This window comes from Hippoglossus hippoglossus, chromosome 8, assembly GCF_009819705.1.
Source record: "Hippoglossus hippoglossus isolate fHipHip1 chromosome 8, fHipHip1.pri, whole genome shotgun sequence".
Taxonomy (NCBI): domain Eukaryota; kingdom Metazoa; phylum Chordata; class Actinopteri; order Pleuronectiformes; family Pleuronectidae; genus Hippoglossus; species Hippoglossus hippoglossus.
The window spans coordinates 11,999,411-12,016,581 of NC_047158.1; the positions used below are offsets into that span (position 1 = coordinate 11,999,411).

The 17,171-nt window shown below is 46.0% G+C and overlaps 1 protein-coding gene across 2 annotated transcripts; it reads left to right on the top strand.

The window, feature by feature from the left end:
- The first annotated feature begins 737 nt into the window (after positions 1 to 737).
- Positions 738 to 14,806, top strand: gprc5ba (G protein-coupled receptor, class C, group 5, member Ba). Of its 2 annotated transcripts, none has more exons than XM_034592174.1 (4): positions 738 to 1,613; positions 8,870 to 9,901; positions 10,137 to 10,288; positions 11,353 to 14,806. In XM_034592174.1, the coding sequence occupies exons 2-4, from the start codon at positions 8,872 to 8,874 to the stop codon at positions 11,395 to 11,397; spliced, it is 1,227 nt and encodes a 408-aa protein (XP_034448065.1). In that variant the 5' UTR covers positions 738 to 1,613; positions 8,870 to 8,871; the 3' UTR covers positions 11,398 to 14,806. The 2 variants fall into 2 exon arrangements, with proteins under 2 accessions (XP_034448065.1, XP_034448066.1); XM_034592175.1 differs by having other exon boundaries at positions 744 to 1,613; positions 10,137 to 10,264.
- The last annotated feature ends 2,365 nt before the right edge of the window (positions 14,807 to 17,171 follow it).

A 17,171-nucleotide genomic window follows, 5' to 3' on the forward strand; every position in this document is an offset into this window, starting at 1 on the left:
CTTTCAGGGGTAAACAGGTGACCTCTTCTTCAGACATAATAAAACAACTGAAAAAACACAACATGCCTCCCTACAGCTTGTGTGGTGTCATCCAAGTGTCCCTAAGCCCCGACATTCACCCGAAACAAGGTAATTTACACTGTGTTTTAAGCCTAAATGTTCACTTTCGGCAGTGGCGAACCTAGCAGACGTAGCAACACGATGGTGTGCCCGTGTGTATGTGAACGCACTTCGGAGGAAGCTATCAGAGTACCCCCCCCTCCCTCCAGCGGCATTAGTGGTGAGTAGATAATGAGGGAATTAAAATGTTTAGATTGAGGGTTACACTTAGGTTTAGGTTAAGGTTAGAATCAGGTTTAGGTCAGGATTAGGGGGCTAGAGAATCCATTATGCAGATGAGTGTGCTCACAATTTGAGAAAGAAGAAGACAGAAATGTGTGTGTGTGTGTGTGTGTCGTGTTTTGGATAAACCTGCTATTTCAACGTCGACCCTTCCATCCATTTATATTGTCACTACAGTAAAACAGATTTGTATTAATATTTCTACAATGAGGATGTGTGACTTATTTTTAGAATAGTGGCTATAGGGAACGAGCTTGAACTTTATTTTGAAAGACCCCACCGGAAATGAAATCTTAATAGATGAACTTGACACTATTGGCATATTTTCTATGATTTAGCGCATTGACCGAGTGAAAATCAAAACAGCACCAGCTGGAATTAAGCAGAATTTCGCGAATACCAATTGTGCGTACACTTCGTGCATGTGACATCAAGACCGTGTGTGTGTGTGTGTGTGTGTGTGTGTTTGTGTGCTTTTGCGCGTGTGTAAGAGAAAGTGTCTAGAAATGATTTAATAAGGTGCCTCCTCCTGACAGGCTCCAATTCATTTATTGTAGAGTTAAAGAGTTAAAGGGAGGGAGGACAGACACTGTGGCGGCACTGTCGGAGCTGTCACTTTCCCCCTCTCTCTCTCTCTCTCTCTCTCCTGTGTGTGTGTGTGTGTGCGCGGAGAGGGATTACCATTACGCACGTTATGCGGAGCGCAGTTTCGGTGATGCGCTCAGTCGGGAGATGTGCAGCGGGGAGCAGTGATCGTCAGCGCCGCCACTCAGCGACACACGCGGCCCAGTAGCAGCAGCAGAGGAGATCACCGTGTTGTTCTGCACATCGCGGCGAGACTTCGGCGAACCCGTGCGTTGTATTCACTTTGGCTTCTGCGCCCTCGTTGCTGGGTGCAGTGGAAGTCAAAGATGCGCACCGCTAAACAAAGGGTTTAGAGGGTGAGAATCTCCTGCACGTTTCCACCCTGACAGTCCGGTGCCCCCCCCCACACCCCCCGAAACGTTTGGACTCGCCACGGACCCGGGATTTATGCCGATCCCGCCTTTGAGGACGACGGGCTGAGTAACCGGGTCCCTCCGGTTGGGAGCGCGGAGCAGGAGGAACCATCTGATCGCGCACCGCTCCATGTGGATGTGGGGGGTGAAAAACCAAAGACGGCTTGTTTCCGAAATGTGACATTTTTTCTTAGAAATTCATTTCTCCCCATTAAACCTGACGAACGTGCCGTCTGCCTTCGCTCCCGATCGGATTTGTTTACATCGATAAAGGTAACGTGCTGGTCAGCATGGAGCCCTCAGGATATTGAATTATAGGAACGGGAGGAGGGGGGCAGGGCAGTGTGATATCCTTGAGGATACATGTGTGATATGTATTGAGAGAGAGAGAGGGGACTGTTTTTTTCTCCAGTGGATCCAGATGGGGGGGGAACTCGGTATCTAGGGCGATCTCGGTTTGTGTTGTGATCAGGCTGTTTCGGGGCTTGTCACCACAGAGTTGCATCACTGACATGGATAAAGGCGATGCACCAAATGCATAGGTGTGTGTGGAGCGGAGAGGACGCGCAGTTCTGCAGACGTGTTGCAGGAAAACGCATATTTACGCACAGGGGTTGTCACACGTGGGCTTGACCTCGAGAGGCATTAGACAAAATCATGTAAAGCCGTAAAGTAAAGACGCGTCTGTGGAGGACTTTGACCTGTGCGAAATGTAACGTCTGATTGGCTGTGAGGAGGAAATGGTTTGGTCTCCTTTTTTTGTGGCTGCGCCTCCATTTTCATCCCTCAATTCATTTTGGATATTTTAGGAGAGTCAGGTCACTCTTATATTCTGTGGTTTGCATGTAAGATGTCATTCTCTATTTTTGGATCTCCCTGTCTCCCTCTCCCACACACCACACACACACACACACACACACACACACACACACACACACACACACACACACACACACACAACACACACACACACACACACAACTCAGTAACAATGGTCCTACTGCTGCTGCCTCAAACAAACACACTCATCTAGAACCCCCTAGGGACCCTCCCATGTGGCCAGCATTGTTGAGAGAAGGTGGTGGTGTGTGTGTGTGTGTGTGTGTGTGTGTGCTTAAAAAAGAAAGAAAAAAGAGCATTCTCCAAATGTGTGTTTGCATTGAGCTGCTCCTTAGGTCAGCTCAAAACCAAGGGTGTCCCTTTACAAGACATGTCCTTCCCATGCTGGCCTGCAGAGGCAGGGCGCTGCAGGATGTCTAACACTGCAAGAAAATTGCACTTAAAATCACCCACTTGGGTCCGATAAGACAAAGTAAGTTAGTATGGAAATGGATGTCGATGTATGGATTGGTCAGTGGATAGATGATACACGAGCCTCGAGTCACTGTCAGTGCAGTATTTGTGTACTCAGAAAGCTCGGGGGCCTGTTTTGGAGTGTTCTGCTTCCCATCATCAATCAATATTCTGCACAGTGGCGCTATTTATTCTCAGGCTTTGCTTTTTCATGAGTTAGGTTAGCTTACTCTGGGAACAGAGGATGATACAGTATCTCCTCTGGGCTGATGCCATATGTTTGGATGGTTGTGCATGTGTGTGTGTGTGTACACAGATACATTTGTGAGGACCTTGACCTTACGGAGTGAAGACATTTTGGGAAAGTGAGAACATTTTGGCCGGTCCTCGCTTGCAAAAGGGCTATTTGAGGGTTAATGTTTGGTTTGGGTTTAGGGTTAGGCATTTAGTTGTGATGGTTAAGGTCAGGGGCTAGGAAATGCATTATGCCAATGAGTGTCCTCAACCAAGAGAGAAGTACAAGGTTGTGTGTGTGTGCGTGTGTGGCCTCTTTACGTACCCATCACACAGCTGAGTGTATGATCTGATGTGCAGATACATCTTCCCTTCTTCTCCTTTCCTATTTGTGTTCATGTGCTCACCCCTCTTCCTATCACACTCACACACACAGCCAAACACAAACACACATACACACACACACGCTCCAGGCACAAGGAGCACAAGGCGCGCTCCAATTCTTCCTCCACACACCCGGCTGCTCCTTGTTTCTCTCGCTCGCCTGATCACTATCGCACTCTAGCCCGATCTGATCTCTCTGGGCTGATCAAACCCCTCCATTCATCAACAGTGGAAGGTGCTTATTGATATTACATGGAAGCTCAACACATGACACCAGAGGTCTGTGCCTCAGGTTCAGTTGTATCTGTGGGTTCGGGATGCCTTCACATCTGACCGATAGCCCCATTGGTTGTTGATGTAAAGAGAGAGAGAGGAGGGGGGGGGGAATTTGAGATTAAACACTGGCACTGTTAATTGCCAAGTCAATTAGCATACGGTCTTGCTGTGAGCCCAGTCACATGGTAATGAGGCCTAATTAGGATGGCCAGGGGTGTTTGAGGAGGCTGGGGAAAATATTTCCACTGTCAGTTTTTTCACGATGACACCCTGGAGGCCGATGCAGTGAATGGACCACCCCTCTTCAGTCTCGCTATCCTGTGTGTGTCTTGTCTTTTTTCCCCCCTCCAAGGCCTGCTTTCTCCCTCTGTGTCTGTGAGTCTATTTTTTCCCTCAAACTTGTCCCCACCACCTCCTTTTTAATATTTTATCAGCATCACACATCATACCCTGACGTCTATTGCCCCTCCCCTTGTCTTTCTTCCTCTTTATTCCATTTTACTGCCATCTTGTCATCTGTCACAATCAGCTGCAAGGGATCGGGGCTGACATCATGCGTTAAGTCCATCAAACTAATAATGACGTGATTACATGAGAGTGAATCTGTGCAGAGAAATGTATCAAAGGTTCGTCGCACAGATATCAACATGCTTTGAAATCTAATTTCCGAGCCTTTGCAATCTTCTGCCCGAGAGGTCTCTCTCTGTAGCCGCATTGGTAAGGCTTTCTCTGGCGAGTCACAAGTTCTGGGTTTGTAACAACCATATGTTCTGTCAGTGTCCTTGACTGAACGAGACCTATCTGTTCTGGTTAAGAGTGTGTCCACATTATGAAAGGATGCATCTTAAAAAGCCCGGCTGGTGATGTCAGAGGTGAAAAGAGACAAAGAGAAATATGAATGAGAGAAGAATGCATGTGCTGTATATGTCATATATCTAAGGGCGTTTTTGATACTCAGTGAACCTCCTCTCTCTCGCCTCCGTTTAAAATGCTGCTTCAGACCATATACTCCAACTCTGGAAGCTACTTCAAGCCAATTATTCACAGTTAATTCAATCTGGAATAGCTTGAGACAGATATATTATCAATGTATTTTAAGAAAGGTGTCTCGGCTATTAGAGCAGCCAAAGTTATTTTGAAGCCCAGATGCATTTTTAAACCAGAGTGGCTTAATTCATTATGACTTAAGGCATTATGTAAGACCATGCGGCTACTGATGTAAGATGTAAGATGTTAATGCATGCAGTGTCAGAACAGGAAGAGGTCTGTAACAAATAGCATCTTCAGAAAGCAGATGCCAGCACAGGACCCACGAATGACCTGCTCACCTAAACAGCCGGCTCGCTGTGTTTCTATCAATATACCCACACACAGATATCTACAGAAGAAGAGATTTGAAGTGAGTCGTCAAATTGCAATAATCCTCCCAATTATCACGGCGGTAATTACACAGCATCTGGTCGTGCGCCATGTCTGATAGTTGTTGGAAGTTGTAATTGCACAGGACGGCTTGCTATAGATCTTGGAACACATTTGAACGACTGCAGCGCTGCACATTTGCACTCTCACACTTGTGTCCCTGTTGTGTGTTCACAGCAGCACTATAAGGAATGCATGCTGCATATTTGCCAGATTCAGCTTTGTGTGAGAATGTGCTGCCTTCCCATACACACATGAATAATACATGCCACTAAACTGAATGTTATATTTACATGCAAATGGAGCCTGCACACGTGGGCATTGTGCCAGTCTGTGCAAACGTGCATGAGAGTGACACGTGCAAAATTAATGCATGTAACCCTGCGATGTGCAGAATACAAAGCTAAGATGGACCTCCGGCCTGCTGGCGCAGGCTGCTTAGCACTGAGGAAGATGATGAGAAACAGCAGCCATGCAGCAGAACTGGCAGGAGCTGGATCCCTCTCCCAGTTACATAAGATACACAGCAAGAATAAAGGCAGAGCGGGGGGTGAGAGAAGAGGAGGAAGGGGAACAAGAAAGGAATAAGGAGAAGCCAAAATGGAAGGAAGAGGGGTGTGCTTGGGATTAGTCGCGTGGGGCTGACAGGAGAGAGAAAATGTGGGGAGAGAAGGTGTGTGAGGCACATCTTTCGCAGAACGTTTTCAAATGTAGCAGAAAGACGAGAGCGCTCTGGCTGCTCTGGCGGAGAGGTGGCATAGAAATCTGACAGAACTGAGGGTTTTAAATGGAGGGGAAGACAGAAATGGCTGCACAGAGCCGAGTGACAGAGAGGGAAACATTTCTAGAAATATGGGAGGGTGAGGAGGGATGGGAGGATGAGACGGCGGCAGCATCCTCTGTACTGCACATAGTGGAAGGCCAGAGGCTCTCTCTCTCTCTCTCTCTCTCTCTCTCTCTGTTTCCATGACTCATTAGTGACAGGCAGGGAAGAGGATTCCAGTGTGTGTTGCTGTAGGTGTGTGTTATGTCCTGTGCGTCGTACATGTTTGCATGAGCATTTGTGATCTTGCACGTCTGCAAGTCGGCGGACTGGCTGCATGCGATCATGTGTGGCCGCTGGCAGCCCTCTGTGTGCATCCTTCATCTGCCAGATCACAGCCAGGGCCACCGTCTGTGCAAGAGACTGTAACTGGGTGAGAGGGTGAGTGAAAAAGGCTTCAGTCGCGTCTCGTCTCTTGTTGAGAGCTTGGACTTGAACTTTGTGATTTTACAGTCATGTCACGATAGGAAGTGACAAAGACGGCGACAAAGAAAGACACAAAAAAAGACAGAGGAGGAGCAGTTAGTCTGCTCGACATGTTGAGGATGAGTGGGCCTCTCTCTCTTTGTTGCCTCTTCCTTTTGTTTTATTCCTGTCGTTTTGAGATGGGGCGTAACCATGGTTATCAGGAGCTCACCAGAAAAACAACACACTGTTTGAGTTAATTAGGAGTGTGAGCGTGTTTGTGTATTTGTGGCCCCTATTTGGTATAGGTTGTCGTGTGTGTGTGTGTGTGTGTGTGTGTGTGTGTGTGTATATAAAGCTCCAGCACTGTTTCTTTTTTCCATGCATTTTTTGGTGACTCATCTCTCTGAGGAGCTGATTGATGTGAACATATAAACAGCGGCTCTGAGGGAAAGATATGACAGGTCTTTTAATCTGTGAATACTAATTGTCTTGTTGGATAGCAGCTCAGTCACACTATATAGTTTTGCTTGGCTGAGTTATGGACAAATCTCTTTTTTCCGCCAGGAGAATGTTTGAAGCTGTGGTAACAGACTTCTTGCACACTGGGGGTCAGCGAAACAAGTTGTGAACACAACACAACACAACTAGATTACACAAAAACTACAGGACAGATTATCACAGAACTTGGTGTAAGGATGCGGTGGGGGGGTTTTACTGCTATGGAGCTTTCCTGCGAAATATTCTTTACTCTATTATACTTGTATAAGTGGTATATACAAGTACCGCTTATACAAGTTGGAACATTTTAAAGCTCTTATGCTGAAATCAGTAGAAAACAGCACTAGAGCAGGGAGAGTGAAACAGTATACAGTCGTCGTCTTACATTCAAAATTCGTTCTAGTCTATTTGCTGCAGATCCATCAGACCAGTCCTCTTGAGGTTTGTCTTCTTCTCTGTGACTGACCCATTTAATAAACTACATGCTGGAGGGGCTGTGTGTGACCTGTAGCTTTGGCTGGTGTGTGTTTAAACTGATGGAAGCTGGGGATATCCACTGTCCTTCATGTGGTATGTAAATACTGCAGTGCAGTCTATTTGTGGACACTGGCAGATTTGTTTAAATATCAAAACTAGAATGGCACTCAGTAGAGAACACACCCCCACCTAGGCCCAACTGTCCCCTTATGAAACCACATCTACATCGTTGCAGATTTGTAATTGGATCTGCACCAAAATAAACACGCATATAGATATTCGTCCGTTTTTCGTCAATATCCATGAAATTATTTTCTGAGAAATCAATGAAAATATTGAGATCTCTCAGTGTTGAAGAAAGGGAAAAAACTGTTCTGGATCCGCCCCCTGATCCAGATCCACACCAACATTGAATGGGGTCTTGCTGGGGTCATGCCCCACCCCTCCACAAAATGTGGTCGTGTAGTTTTGTGTGTAATCTTGCTAACAGACAAATAAATGTAGACCAAAATACAACCTCCTTGGCAGAGGTAACTACAGAAAGACAAGTAAGGCTTTAAGCATAGAAAAACGTGTGTGTGTGTGTGTGTGTGTGTGTGTGTGTGTGTGTGTGTGTGTGTGTGTGTGTGTGTGTGTGTGTGTGTGTGTGTGTGTGTGTGTGTGTGTGTGTACTTTGCTAAAGTGGATTGTTTAACGCACTAATGACTGACTCAGCTTGGAAAGAATTTCTGACAGTTGACAGTAACCTGGCAAGATGTGTTACTGTGTGTGTTACTGTGTGTACGTGTGTCTGTGTGTGTGGCTTTAAATACAGATCATCCTCCCATAAAATACTGTCAGGTGACAGCACTGATCGTCCCAACAAATATAGTATTTATGTGCGTGTGTGTTTGGCTGTCTGACATTTGTGATGAATAAAGAAAAAGGTAGACTGAGACAATCGATTTGGAATGCATGCTGTTGTTTTTTTCGGCGGGACACTTCTCTCAAAAGTACACGAGTGTTAGTATTCGTGCTCGAGGCGCTGTGTATTTGCGTGTGCAGTTTGTCGTGCATCATCTCCAGCCTTGCTAGACGGCCCTAGATGCCTGATAGTGAGTCAAACTGCTTGTACGCAGTAGTTCCTTTCTCTGTATCTCTTGTTTTTTCATTAAAATATGCATGACGCTGCAGCTTTCCTGTCAGTGCTCTGGCCGCCGGTTCACTGGACGAGACTGGACAAATAACACAGCTGAAACTCTCCTTAGCAGCATTGTGGGCACTCTGCCTCTGACCTTACTCTTTTGTGAATGAACTGAAGGCAGCTGATCTGGGCTTTTCTGGGTTTGTCGGTTTCTTTTCAGCCATGTTTGTGTTGTTTATTTCAAAGTGTTGAAACCTAAATGCCTTTAAATGGTTAAAAGGAACTTTAGTGTGTTTTGTGCTCAGGAAGGCTTCAGTCATTCACTCCGCCTGAACTACTGCCCTTTGTTTCCTCGCTAAAAACACAGCAGTGGATGATTGTCTGTATTGTCCCGCACAGGCGGATGGTAACTGTGGAAATCACTCTCTTCTGTTCTGTAGCCTTCCAAACATTTATGACCAGAATGACTCACTCCTTTTTCGCTTTGTCTCCCCCCCTTTTCCTCCATTTCCTTGACTTTCTCTATTGCCTCCTCTCTGCTCCTTGTTCTCTTCATCATCTCCCTCTCTGCCTTCTGTTCTGTTGATCTCTCAGAAATGGCGTTCCACCCAGTCCTCCTCCTGCTGCTGCTGACTGTTGCTCATCGTGCCAGTAGTCAGAACTCCGAGGACTCTGAGGCTCTTCCAAGAGGCTGTGGCTGGGGCCTTGTGCGTCCCTACACCCTCCTCTGCGACCTGGACTCCATCTGGGGTGTAGCTGTAGAGGCTGTGGCTGCAGGCGGGATCCTGGCTGCCATCTTACTAGCTCTTGTCCTGCTGTGCCGTTTACGCCACATCAGTGAGGCTGAGAAGCGCAGCGCCGTGGGACCCATCCTCCTGCTCCTCCTCGGCATCCTTGGCTTGTTCGGCCTGAGCTTTGCTTACCTGATTGATCAGGATGAGTCGTTATGTTTGCTCCGCAGGGCCCTTTGGGGTCTCCTGTTTGCTGTCTGCTTCTCCTGCTTGCTAGTGCAGGGTGTCCGTCTGCGCAGGCTAGGCCGGGAGCGTCGGAGCCCTGGTGGCTGCGCCCTCACTGGCCTGGCGCTGGGTTTGAGTGCTGTGCAGGGCATCATTGCTGCCGAGTGGCTTCTTCTGACCGTGCTGCGGGAGGGACGAGCTGCCTGTCAGTACCTACCTGTGGACTTCTCACTAGCCTGCAGCTACGTACTAGCACTCCTATTGGCAGCACTAACTGCCGCCTCCCTGGCCCTGTGTGGGAAGACAAGTCAGTGGCGCTGCAACGCCATTTGGCTGCTGTTGACCTGCCTGCTTTCACTGCTGCTGTGGGTGGCCTGGGTGGGCTTCTATCTGTACGGAAATGCCTGGCTGGGGAGGTCCCCGGACTGGAATGATCCGGCACTGGCCATCGCTTTAGTGGCTCAGGGCTGGCTGCTGCTTATCTTCCACGCCATACCTGAATCCCACATCTGCCTGAGACCCCCACCGCAGCCCACTGCCCCGGATTACTTTGACACCTCCCAGAATTCAACACGTATGAGGGAGACCAGCTTTGATGAAGATATCCCTCTCTCTCACAGGCAGTTTGTGGAGAACCAGGGCTACGGATACAGCGATGAGAACACTGCAGGTACTGTACCATCCATTACTTTAAAGCAGACTGGCGTAATATGTGCACACAGTGCATTCGAGGAATGTAGGCCAAAGTGAGTAATAGAACATCAGGAAATTTGCATGTGTTGCTAGAAATAAGTACAGGAGGAAATTTATGTGGTGCAGGATTACACTGCAAGTGTTTCTCCCTTCAAGATTGATGTTGTGAGTCATAGTGAGTAATCTCCGCCACTCTGTGTACTCCATACCAGGCTTGAGGAGCGGTGGTGGTGCCGGTGCCGGGCAACACAACAGTAACACCGCTACCAGGCCCAGCGCTCCTTTCCGCAGCAACGTCTACCAGCCCACCGAGATGACCATGATCCTAAATGGGGGAGCGGTGAGTACATCCTCCCAGTCTCAGGTACACGCCGCTTACACGCCACTCTCTCATTCGACCACGCCGACGAGACTGCATGCACATTTGTGCGTTTCTGAACCGTACGCCATTGCACAGGAATGAGGGAGAGGTGTGAGTGTGTGCGTGCATTATCACTTTGCGTGTGTATGTTCACGTGCCTGTGGGTATTGTATTTAGTGGACACATGCATGGATGCGTTTGTCACAAATGGTCACTCATCTGACATTGATTTGTGTATGGTTGCCTGTAAATAAGCCACAGTGCTATCTGTCCACTGAGCGATTGGAATGTCTGCCAAACAAAAGTTCAACACACCACTGGTTGCAAAAGTGCTAAAGCAAAACTCTCTACTGACTAAAAGACAATTAGTCGTCACTGTTCCCAAAGATTGCTGCTAGGTTTTTTGTCAACAAACGGAATGCAGACTTCTCGTTGAGCTGCTCTGCGTAAAATATCATTAGTTTGCGTGAACAGTTTTGTGCATCCATTTGAAAGGAAAGGTGAGCTTATCTAGGTCCATTGCATATGTAAAGCACAGAACTTTGTGAAACCCAGTAATTTAAAAACAATAACATTTAACGGGTTCTTCCTTGACGCATACCACATACTTCCACTAAGTTTCGCGGAAATCCGTACTGTAGTTTTTGTGAAATGCTACTAACCAACAAACAAACCAAAAAGAAACGAAAAGGCCTTCACTAACACAACCTTTTGCTTCTTTGGTTCTTTACAAAAGCACTGTCCTTTACTAATAAATACTGATATACATTGAATTAATTTTTCTATGGAAAAATGTCCAGACAAGCCTAAAGTCTTTATACAGCCTCGAGTAACGTCTGCAGGTACAACATCCACCAGAAGCCGAGCAGAGGTTTGAGCAGTTGCCTCTGTGTATCCTGAGAGAGAGAAACCTGAATCACCTTCACTGATCTCTTACTGCTGTTAGCTACTGAATGCTTATTTTTATTGATTGCAGTGTGCATGCAGTGTCTGTCTGTACATGTCTGAATATATGATGCTCTTCAGACTGTTTATCATTTTACAAGCTTAATTTGTTCCTTCCTTAGGTGCCCTCTGCCCCTCCAACCTACACAGGGAGGCAGCTGTGGTGAGTAACAGGGACTGGAAAGAGGAAGAAGAAGAAATGAAGAGGATGGAGAGAGTGAGGAGGGAGGGTTCCAGGATGAGGGGACTGCCTGGTTGTGTCGGACATGGATCGCAATCTGTGTACAGACTTTAACACTGACTGTGTGCCAATCAACTTTTATGATGTATGAGTGTGTGTGTGAGACTGAGCGGAAAGTAGGGTATGGAGGACAGAGCTAAAGCTCTTCCAGCACAAAAAAATCTCAACAGAAGGGTTTTAGAAACTCAAAGTGTGACCAGAAAGTCGCAAAACAAAACGCACGCTGACTCAGATCAGAAAATATAAACATGCAGTATTCTTTTTCATCTGATTTCCTCTCCTGAGACTGGAGCACTGTAAGCATCCTTGAAAACTGTGAAATGTATTGCTTTTTCCTGCTCTCTCTCTCTCTCTCTCTCTCTCTCTCTCTCTCTCTCTCTCTCTCTCTCTCTCTCTCTCTCTCTCTCTGTCAGTCAAGATGTCTTTTCTGCTGCGCCTCACAACGCTGGCGCTCAAGTGGAAACATTTGGCTCTGTCCTCCATCCATCCACAGTGTAGGTGAAGACAAAGCACATGGGCAACTGTACAGCTTGAGCACTGCCCGCTTAAAAAGAACCCAGCCTCTGTGGGTGTGTATATGTACAATACGAGAGGAGAGAGTGTGCATCTCGTTCCCTAAAATCTCAACTCTACCGCTCCAACAAACCTACCCCACCACCACCAACAACACCACCACCACCCATTTTCCTCTCTCCCCATCTCTGTACCCCTCTGTGAATATGACACAAAACTCCTCTCACCTCGACTCATCCTCCCACCTGCATGGACACTTTGCGAAGACAAACTGTGAAACCCTGAACCGCGCTGGGGAAAGAAGTTCCCAGTGACCACAGACACAACAAAAGTAGCCCGGAGCACCTGAACAGTGGGACCACAAGCTGCTAACGAACTGCTGTTAGATATATACGGTGGAGTAGAGTGGACTCTCATTGGACAACGAGGGCGTCAGTCGTCAACGGGGAGGCACTGATTCATGAATCTAGGTCAGACTGCTGCGCTGCTCTCCCACATCTCCGGTGGCCACTGGCGGTTTTGAAGCAGCCAGGAGAAACTGTCACTTTATATCAGCAGGAAACAGAGCGAGGAAATGAAATGGTCTCCCGTTCTTAGTTCCTCTATCTGTGTTTAAGTGTGGTGCGTACGTCAGTGTTGTGTATTTTATGCGTGTCAGGAGTTGGTGGGTGGGTGGAGTTGGGATTTCAAAGTCAAGGTTGCGCTCTGGTGCTAACTACTCCTTCGCACGGCTTCCCAGCGAGGCACAGAACTGCAGGAGCAAACACTGATGCAGACAGCAGTGAAACAGTGAGGGGGACGGTTATATATAGAGCGGCTGCGGCTGGTGTGCGGAGATATCCCATAGCCTCACAAAGATCAGATTTACAGTGCAAGGTAGAAAGGACGAGATCAAATGTGAAGAGAGGGAGAAGGGAGGAAGGGGGGAGAGGGGGGTCCATGCCACGGTGAGATCTCTGCGACTTCCGTCACTCGGCCTCCAATCAGTGGGAGAAAATGGCTCCCTCCCTGGTCTGTCCCGTGTGTGTTGCTGTGTGTTCTGTGGGGGCGGCCGTGCTGCTCTTCTCTGTGGGGTTGTCGTCTTTATCTGGTGAAGAGTCGCTCTCTCTCTCCCCCCCCTCCTCCTCCTCCTGTCTCTCTGTGGTCGGCTATAGCTCAAGTCCACGTGCCAAGAAGGACTCCTGTTTCACTGGTGTCTACGTTTCACACCCTTTCCCTCCATTGTGACACCAGCTCTCTCTTTCACCCGAGAAGCTGTGTACATAGTAGTGCTGTAAAGCTTTGCTTGCTTGTTTACTTTTTTTTTAACTGTAGGCTGAGTTTAGACACCAGTGTCATATGACCCACTGGAGAACTGACTACTGCAAACTATTTTTATTCTGGGGTATTTCTTAAAACTGGTTTGCTTTGTGTTCAAACACTGCTTACTGTCACATTATGCTTTTATTTTTATCCTGCTGGTGTCTTTTCATTTTTTTTATTTAGCATTTTTGGAAATGTTTTGCCAACACTTGATATGCTTTTTTTTTGTTTGATTCATTTTCAGGAAAATACATGATCACTTATAGGGATTTACAGTGTGTTTGTGTTCTCGGTCAAGACAGTGGTCCACTCTTTGCGGGATACTTATTTTTCATGTTTTCTGAAAAATGACAACGGCTGTGAATAGTTTTTGGCATTTCATGCAGTAAACAATGACCTACACTGCGATACAATTATAATAAACAGAGCAGGGAGGGCAGAATCCATTTGAAGCCCATCAATAGTCATTTCGCTGAGCCCTTGTCTTACAGCAGCCCTCGACAAAGAAAAGATTAAGGGTCAACTCTTCACTGCTGCTGTATGTTTATGTCTTACCCACTAGCTATTCTAAAATAGGACTGGTACTAGCAGGCCAGCTCCGTGCCCAAAGAGAGCTCTGTTTGGTTCAGAAACAGGCTGCGGGCCCTGGATCCGGGAGTCGCAGCCCATGAAGGAGAACTGTCCCTCAGGGTTTTGGATGGTCAGCAGTTATGAGACAAAACTCTGGAGCTGAGGGGGGGTGGGGTGGGGTGGGGGTGGGGGGGTTCAATTCTTGTGATGTTTTCACTCAATGTGAAGTACAAAAAAAAAGAATAACATGTGACTTCGTAGATTTTGCACTTGTCAACTACCTATCTGTGCATGCTTATCACCATTTCTACATGTAAGACCTTTCTCAGATGTACTTTTGAATACTAACTATTTATGTAAAAGGTCATGTGACAGCAATCATAATTTCCGTGTATATCAAATGACACACATTAATGTCTGTGCTTTCTTAAACACAAAAGAGAGCTGGTTCTTGAGAAGCAAAGAGATTCACGTCAGGGGGAAACGGTCCAAAATAGGAACAAAATGCCAACGACACTGGACCTAATAATAACTTCCTCAATTAGTTTGAAGACAGGAGGGGAATAAAAAAAAAAAAGAGAATCTTCCGACTGGTATCGTCTCTGTGTTTAAAATCAAATAGACTGTGGTGATATTTGCACAAAATTTCTATATGTTATATCTGTCATCCCTGGGCAGCCTGTTCGAACACCCATCCTCCCTGGGCTTGACACGTCCCTGCTTGTCCTCTCCCGATTTGTGTTGCCTTCAGACTGTTCCAGTGGGGCAGCTGACAGGGGTGATACTGGTTTTCACAGCTGTGACTGTGCAGTGACGCAGCATGCCTATGTATAGAACTTGATTCCCCCGATTAGAAGAAAAACAACAAAAAAATAACAAAACGGTTCAATCTCTTGTTTCTGTAACTGATTCAGGAAAAAGCTCAATAAAAGTGTCATGTTTGTAGTTAACTTTGAGTGGATGCTGTGTTTTTTTTTTTTTTCTTGGGTAGTGAAACTGGATTGTTCTTAATACTTGAATCTGACTTGTGTTGCAATTTGTTACATTGAGTTCACAGAAACATGAATATTCACTCATTATCTACTCACCACTATGCAGATGTCCACAAAACACTTTTGCAGTTTCAGGGGTAAACAGTGTTGCAGCCAAATCCAATACAATTATAGTAACTGGGAACCACTGCTTCAAATGTAAAATAACAGAAAAAAAACATAACATGCCTCCATTCTGCTCCTGTGGTGTCATCCAAGTGTCCCTAAGCCCCGACATTCAAATTCAAAAAACAATGTCATTTACACCATGTTTTTAGCCTAAATGTCAATGCAAGCGGAAGTAATAATGCTAGCGAGAGCTTTTGTCCAGTGTGTGCATGCGAACGCGTCCGCGGCTCCAAAGGAGGATATCAGAGGACATTTAGACTAAAAACATGGTCTAAATGACGCCATTTCGAGTCGAATTTGAATATCAGGGCTTACGGATTTATTGGATTTGTTTATACCTAACCCTAGGGCTCAAACACTTCCCCAACCCCTCCATCGGCATAGTGGTGAGAAGATAACGAGTGAATACCAATTTTTTGGTGAACTATCCCTTTAAGGACCGAACCACTATTCCTACTTCTCAAGAAATTCCATTGGGCTATTTTAGACCAAGTCAGTGGCTCATACACATAAGATAAGTGTTTTAGGGGTTTGAATAATGTTGAGCATCCTGTTTACATTTAGTAAAGGTGTTAGTACAACTTATAATCATCAGTTATAATAGTTCAGTTTTACTCAGGACTCTCTGTGTGTGAACTCACTTGGATTCCACTCTTCCCCCTCCAGTGTGGAATAGCAGCCCAGAACCAGTTGTTATCTGGCTTCCCTCTGACAGCCCTGTGCCCGCTCCTTCCTGCTGCTGTGTGTGATCCAGTTTCAGTCGGGCCAGTGCTGCCAGACTCTGCGGAGCTGGCTGCACTATCAGATGTCCGCAGAATGAAATGTGCGGTTTTATCACCTGCACCCAGTGGCAGCTGTCTCCCAGGAATCCACATACCTGCAAAGGAAGATACATGACCCTCCCCATGCCTCACTGGGAGGAGGTGTGCATCGGTGACTGGGATGGTCAGGAAAGCCATTTGTCACAGAACCACCACCTCACTGCTCTGCAGTCACTGGAGAGGAAACCAGAAGTATGCGCTCAGGTAGGCCAGGTTCAAGGAGTGATGGAAACGTGCCAGCAGTGCACTTTATTCACTCACTTTAATTGACAGGCAGGAAAAAGACAGTTACCGCCTGCACAATCTTTTAAGTTGACATCAAGGAAAGCAAAGAACTGCAGTCAGTTGAGCAGCATGCAGTTTTTTTTAATCAAGAATATTTTTGCAGATAAAATTTGATGAACTTTCCGAGGCTGATGCGTGACATTTAAGATCCTGTTTGATCGCTCCCTGCCACAGAGACAGACAGCTGAAGTTGCCAGACTCAGCAGGGTTCCAGTAAAATGTCAAACTATTCGGCAAAAGACCAAAACACATCAAATATTCTAACTGTGCTGTTACATGGGAATACAAACACAAGATATTAAAAAAAAAAGGATTGAACATCATTCAGTGTGAAATTCTTATAACTGTGGTTGAACCATGCCTCAATGTATCACACAACTTTTATATCATATACCAAATATTAAAATAGAGGAAATGTTATGTTTATTGTATAACAAGTAAGGTTTGTTGATATATTTACTAGAAAATAGACTTTATATAAATACAGTTTTTCCATCTGTGACATTTATCAGCTTTTCAATAACATATATGTACAAATATTTAACTACTGAAGATGAGCTATATAACAGGGTTATTATCACTTGTAAAATAGTGAGAGGATCTAAGGAGGATATTGTATTGTGTATTTATTTTTGCTACACTACACACCAGTGAACATCTTTTGTTTTCTTGACAAGGTTTTTTACTCTTCTTATAAACAGAAGAGAAAATTCTGCTGTGTACGCTGAGTCACCTTTCACTCTGACCCCAGTTCCTGACTTCAATGGAAATGCTATAACCTCTCTTGTGCAGTAAACTCTACTGCTAAAGAAAAAGGAAATAACAAGTCAAGGAAATATGACGGTTATGAAGGTTATATTCCAGTGAGATATCAGCCAGAGGCACTGAGAGGAAATATCTGGTCTGTGACAAGAGGTTTCCCTTCCCGACAGTTTCATATATGAACCATGCTGCTCCCTGTTGGGCGAGACTCGTAAAAAGGAAGTGTTCCATCAAAAAAGGAAATAAAAGCAAACAACTAATCACACACACATCTTTGACCATAAATC

What these genes read in the sequence shown, in the direction of transcription:
- gprc5ba (XM_034592174.1), top strand. Translation starts at nt 8,872, where the DNA reads ATGGCGTTCCACCCAGTCCTCCTCCTGCTGCTGCTGACTGTTGCTCAT. An exon ending in CAGCGATGAGAACACTGCAG is followed by an intron (nt 9,902 to 10,136) that starts GTACTGTACCAT and finishes ACTCCATACCAG; the next exon opens with GCTTGAGGAGCGGTGGTGGT. An exon ending in GTACATCCTCCCAGTCTCAG is followed by an intron (nt 10,289 to 11,352) that starts GTACACGCCGCT and finishes TTCCTTCCTTAG; the next exon opens with GTGCCCTCTGCCCCTCCAAC.